Source organism: Condylura cristata, unplaced genomic scaffold, assembly GCF_000260355.1.
Source record: "Condylura cristata isolate star-nosed mole 26May11 unplaced genomic scaffold, ConCri1.0 scaffold00003, whole genome shotgun sequence".
NCBI classification, from domain to species: Eukaryota; Metazoa; Chordata; class Mammalia; order Eulipotyphla; family Talpidae; genus Condylura; species Condylura cristata.
In genome coordinates, this window is record NW_004567104.1 from 53,937,844 (window position 1) to 53,944,365 (window position 6,522).

Below are 6,522 nucleotides of genomic sequence, written 5' to 3' on the forward strand. Positions count from 1 at the left end.
ATATTTAAATTCCTCTAACTCGTTCAGGACACAGGTGTGTTTCAATGAACTGCAGCAATTTCAGCTGATTGGGCCACTGACGTCTGCAGAATCACAGAGAGCTCTGAGCTGCAACTTTATTTCCTCAGAATATCTATGAATGTATTGCTTTTTGTGTCACTTTAACCTTTGGGAAAATGGCCCAATATTTAGAGAATAAAAGCACAAAGAAGGTACAAGCTGCATACACAAGTGACATTATGTATTTCATTTAGAAGTCCAGCAAACTACAGAGTGAAAAGGCAAGAAGACATAGAAATGTCAGGGTCATTTAAATGCACCAAAATATACAGAAGGGTCATACTTAAAAGCCATAAGATTTTGGAGAAGGCTCCCATCAGGTGACTGATATAAAATGGAGGAACACCCTATAGACATATTGTATTCATTATGTTCATTATTCTATCACTTTTATGAAAGGATCACTAGATGTAAAATATACAGATAATTTGATACAAAGATTTTATGTGAGAAACCAGAAATCTGCTGAAAAGGAAACAAAAGGGTTGTGTGATCTTGGAATCTTTATATCCTCCCTTTATATATTTATAAATTGGGGAAAGTAAGTGATGTTTTAAATACTTTTTGTGATAACCTAAAATAGTCAGGAAGAAACAACATCCATTAAGCTGATCATCAACATGTATATTTATTAGTGAATCATATTGTGGTAGCAAATGCATCTTCCTGCTTGTGATTACATAGTGTTAGTCCCTTGCACTTACCCAGAACAGTGAGATAGGCTTTGGAAGTTTTGACAGGCATTGTAAATAAAGAACAGGTGTATTGTCCTTCATCAGAGAGAGACACATCGCTGACACTGATACTCAATTCATGCCAGGAGGCCCGAACAAGTTCGATTCTATTGTCCCTTAAAGCTAAAAGAGAAAATATTGAAAATACAAATATAACCATTAGAAAAAAGTCAGTGTGATTAGACAATAAGTTTTTGTGCACAGTACACTAAACATTTTTTTTGGCCATGTGTCTAACTCTTATTTCCTGAAATAGTTTTAAAGGATGGTTTACTATATTGAAATATTTTATCAAATGTTTTTATATAAAATTAGAATTAAATTATCCTTAATGTTTTCAGAAACAACTTTTTAATTAAATAATTACATCAAGTACAAAACATTGGATGAGGTAGTTGTTCATGATAATAAAAATGTCTATTCTCCACAGTTTTTCCTTAAATACTAGTGCCAAGAAAAACTATAAAATTAATTCGCTTCTATAGACAGATAAATTTGGATAAGCTATAACTACTGGAATTCTTCCAACAAAGGGATAATAAATATTAGCATAGACAAGATTTTCTGCAGGAGACACATATTGAACTTCACTTAAACCAGGGTTGACATTCAGCTGAAAGACACCTGTGAGGTCCCAGATATTTGCTTATATTTTCCCTTATTATTAGTGCCTCTACTGTAAAGTGTTAAATGTTTATATATATATTTTTAAAAGATTTATTTATATATTCATACAGAACTGGGGTATAATCCAGCGGTGCAGGGTTGGTGAGAAGCCTCACCAGAGCCAGAGTGGGGTGCAGAACAGTCAGATCGACAAAGTACACTGCTGAGGGGAGCAGCGGGCAGGTCAGGGAGGTCTGCCACGCCATGTGGATCACTCTGGGGCTGGGGATTGAACTTGCATTGAGGTAGCTGCAGCTAGCTTTCAGTGCTGCATCCTAACCCACTGCACCACCAGTAAGGGCCCATGTTTATAATATTTGAAGACATTCTTTGGTCGAACCACCTTTAACATCACAGTACCCTTGTTTTCACAGAAGATCTCTATGAGTCTTGCTGATATATATTCTTTGTGACCCATTTTGAGGAAAACCAAAAACATTTAAATATTATTATATACACCACACTGAGTAAAAATATAAATTATAATTAAACAAGAAGCAATTGAGAGAACATTCTGAAAGGCTGAAAGAGAAAGGGACATTGGTTAGAGTCATGAGGATCTGAGTACTAGCACAGTCACTGCCCAAGCAAAAGGGAAGCCAGTACAGGCTTAGATTCTGTTAACTACAACCTAGAAAGAGTAGGTGATCTCACGAGACTCACTAATATAGCATCTCAAATAAGAGTCTTGTTAATAAATTCGGAGAGGGGGAGAATGGTCACCCAGAAGAACAATCAAGTGGAAACATTGGCTGCAAGTGTTCATAGGAACAATCTCTTTCTACACTGGACAAGAAACTCTTCCTTTCAACCTAGAAATAATGGTAACTGGGCAGCATGGACAGTGTGAAGATCCTGCTAGTAATACCCAAAGAAGTGAGTCTTCCTTGAACTAGAGAATCACTTATCCCTCTTAGCCAACAAACAGCTTGACCTTGGAACGTTCTACTGCACCCTTAGGTGGTACAGTGGAGATCACCAAAACCCCAAGTGAAATAATATGATTCAAGCCAACCAAATAGTATCAGCGAAATTTTGATAATTAAAGTGTTGGTAGACCCACAACACAAAAATGTAAAGTAGCACTGCCTGATAAACTATAAAGGATGACTGCTATTATAATAGAAAATTTAAATAGGATCCAGAGTCATCGCCTAACAAAATAGTCAAACTGTCCATGATATAAGAGGAGTAGACCCAAAAACTCAAACATACTGGTCATACCCAAAAACAGGAAAATCATAACTTGAACAAGAAAAACATAATGAAAAGACTGTTGTTGAATGTCAGACCTGAAACAATAAGTTACATACAAGAAAATATATGTGGTATGCTTCTTTACAGCAGTCTTTGAGACCAAAATCAGGATTCATTTTCAATAACAAGGAAAGCAAAAGAAAAACTAAACAAAATAGACTATAGCAATCTTAAAAGTTTCTGCACAGGTTAAGAATTGTGCATAAAAACAATCCTACTGAATGGTAGACAGTATTTGCATATAATAATTTCAACAAGAGGCTAATATCCAATGTATATCCAGAATATACAAAAATTCATTAAATTCAACAATAAAAAACAACCCAATCAAATAATTGGCAGAGGAACTGTATAGACACTTATCCAGAGAACATACATAGGTTTTCAATGGTCACATGAAAAGATATTAAAAAAAATGATGTAAAGAGAAGAAACCTTTATACACTACTCATTAGAATATAAACATTCTAGAACTATTATGGTAAGCAGTATGTAGATTCCGCCAAAAAATGACAAATAGAAATTCTATATGATCTATTTATCCCACTTATGGGTATTTACCAGGTTTAAAAAAAAAACTGAAAGGGATAAATATACCTCACATTTATTATATCATTATTTATAATCACCAAGAACTGGAAGCCTAGATACCCAGTGATTAATGAATGAATAAAAAAAAAATGTGTTATAGAATGGAATACTATTGATCTATAAAAATGATAAAATCCTATTATCTGCAGTAACTTTAATGGACCTGGAGTGTTATGTTTAGCAAAAATAGCCAGAGAAAGACAAACATTATTATAAGTCACACATGATATATAAAGAAAACAGACAAATGAACTAAGCAATACAGAAATAAATTTTTGGACTATAATTAGTGGTTAGCAAAAGGGAAGATGGAAATGGGTCAAATAGACAACCATATGGTGAAGGACAGAACTATACTCTCAGCAGTGAACTTAATGTAGTATATATGATGATTCTCAATGACACACACTGAAAACTTATGGTATAATGCAATGCTGTTTCATTAAAAAAAAATGAGTTTCTAGAAGTCAAAAATACAATACCAAAACTAAAAAACCATTGTAATTACTGAATCATGCTCAGGAGGGCAGAATTTGTGACCTTAAGGACAAAACAATAGAATTTACTCAGTCTGAACAAAGGCAGAAATTGGATTTTAAAAAAAAGAAAGAAAACTGAGTGGAATGAGAGAAGGGAGAAAGGAGGGAGGGAGGCAATGAGGTAGGGACAAGTCTCAGGACCTGTGTGATGATAAGATATTCATCCTTGGTTCCAGTATAACATCAGCTAATAACATCAACCGATACTGTGTTCAATGGATATAAAAGGAATACTTGGGAAAATGTGGGCAGGGCAAAGGAAGTTAAAGGAAGTATGATTTCCAGTGTTTCTAATAGATTCTGATGAGTCACATATGTATATTTCAATAGCAGACACAAATACTAAGGTTATATAAAATAACAAACACAAAAATTCTATAAAATAAGGCCAAATGCATTAATATAGTGTCTTGGAATACCAAAATTATCGAGATGAAAAGAGAGTTGTTATCAAGGGTTAAGGACAGTAAGAGGTGATGCTAGTGGGGCAGATATGGAAATGGCTATAAAAGAACATCACGAGAGATTCTTTTGGTGATGCAACTCTTCTATGCCTTGATTGTGGTGATGGATACATGAACCTAAGACTAGTGAAATCCAGTTAAGATTGGTGACTCTATCAGTGTCAATTTGCAGTTTGTGCTATCTTTGCAAGGTGTTATTGGTTAAAGTCTAAAAGCATAATTTCTGTATTATTTCTTAAAATTGGGCATGATTCTATGGTAAAATTTAGTTAAAAATTTCACATTTGATTAGATAGGGGAAATGATTAGGCTATCAAGGCTTAAAATTCAATGTACACATTTGCCACAGAGCACAAGGAGGAACACAAAGTGTCACATATTCTTAAAGTGCCTGTAACTTCCATGTATGTTATTACGAGAGAAGCAGGTAATTATGAAACATATAATACTTAGGTACATTCTAAAATTTCCTAATTTTAAATATCTTTTATTAACTCATCGTCCCCTATATTTGAATAATACTTACCTTAATGATTATAGTCCCCATGCTCTCATTCTTTTTTTAATTCTAAATTCATGCAGATACATACTTATGGAAATTTGAAGTTATTTTTACTGAATATAAAAAAATAAGAGAAGCCTGACTATGATTATTATCATGAATCCATTAGGATACAGCTCACATTATAAAAAGATGCCTGTTTCACACTCTGTCTCCTATATGCTTTTAGTATATATGGTTTGTTCAGTTGTTAGAGGAAAACAGTGGGACACAGATTTGTTCTTTCCCAATAGGAACTCATGCCATATCAACCACTTTTCAAAGCTATGATTTATTTTAAAACATATTTATCACATATTTCTCAGATTTTTAGAAAAAGTGGTAACCAGAAGGGAAAAAAAATCAGGCTCCTGCCATGATATTCCATGGGTAAAACATGTTACTCACCCCCTGTGATCAATTTCATTTCTTTTAACATAGGCCCCACTGGCAGAAAGATAGAGCTTACAATTTCTAGTGACTCTTGGCAAACGAAATTTAACTGTTTTTTTGGTCAGACTACTGTATCAAAGCTATGTAATATGACAGAAGTCAAACTGAATTACTCAGTATATACTTTAATACATATAAAAAAGGTTTATTAAGTATAAAACTTTAAATTATAAATCATTGGGAACCAACAGACAGGCTCTAGGAATTTGTATGAGGTCAGGTTTCCTATTGATAATGAATCTTGATTAATAAATCAAATTTGAATTATGATGAGGACACTATAATATCACATGGTGTGCAAACTGCCTGGACACAAATCTTAAAGGGTTTGTATTTACTTCCATGAAGAGAGTCTAAATATTTTAGTGTCTCAAATGTCCCAATTCTGTTCACTAAAAATTTTATCCTGAAAAGCAGTATATCTACATTTTAATGTATGCTGTTATCAACTAATCAGATGAGCTAGGCAAGTCATTTATTTACTGTTGTATCTCAATCTGCTGAGTGTTAGGCAGAGGTAATGACTGTATGAAATATAAAGGAGATGGCTAAGCACTAGAGAACAGAAATATATAGTTATATTTAAAATCTCAAGACATAGCATCAAGAACCAATAAACTGACAAAATTATAACGGCAATTTTTTGTTGTTGAAATTTATTTCCTTCATAATTCATTTTCCAAAATAAAAGCTGTACTAAGGAGATTTTTGGTGAACTGAATATTTTAAACATATCTTACACCCACAATGTTAATCAAATATGTAAATGCTTATGATGTCATTTTCAGTTTGCTTTACCATAGGCTTTCAAGTATGAGAGAATGAAAGAAAATCTTGAGTAGCAAAAAGGGGTGCTCTGTAACTCATGGGATTCCATGAGGAGGATCCTTGTCTTGTTCGTCTCAGCACCCTGCACAATTCAGTGAATGGCTACTGAACTGAAGCTGAGAACCAGTCTCTGTATATGACAAGAACAGAGTGTAAAATAACTGAGCTTGGAAGTGCTGTTCAGTATAGCTCCACAGGATACCCTAGGGGAGAGAAGTCAAAAAAAAAAAAAAAAAAAAACCAAAAAAGACAGTGTTGCCTTTAAACAAGAATCAACATAAAGGAGCTGGGAAGATCATGCTACATTTTTTTAACTGTGATAGTTCACAGCAAAGCAATGTGAAATACAGACTGTGCTCTCTGAAGCTTTTGTCACATTACCTTATAGT

The 6,522-nt window shown here is 33.8% G+C and overlaps 1 protein-coding gene across 2 annotated transcripts in view; it reads right to left on the reverse strand.

The window, feature by feature from the left end:
* The window catches only part of CADM2 (cell adhesion molecule 2), an 886,897-nt gene that overhangs the window by 126,704 nt on the left and 753,671 nt on the right, over positions 1-6,522 (reverse strand). For both annotated transcript variants that reach the window (XM_012732903.1, XM_012732909.1), the window contains one exon: positions 765-917. In XM_012732903.1, coding sequence (XP_012588357.1) covers positions 765-917 — 153 coding nt within the window. The remainder of the gene's footprint in view (positions 1-764; positions 918-6,522) is intronic.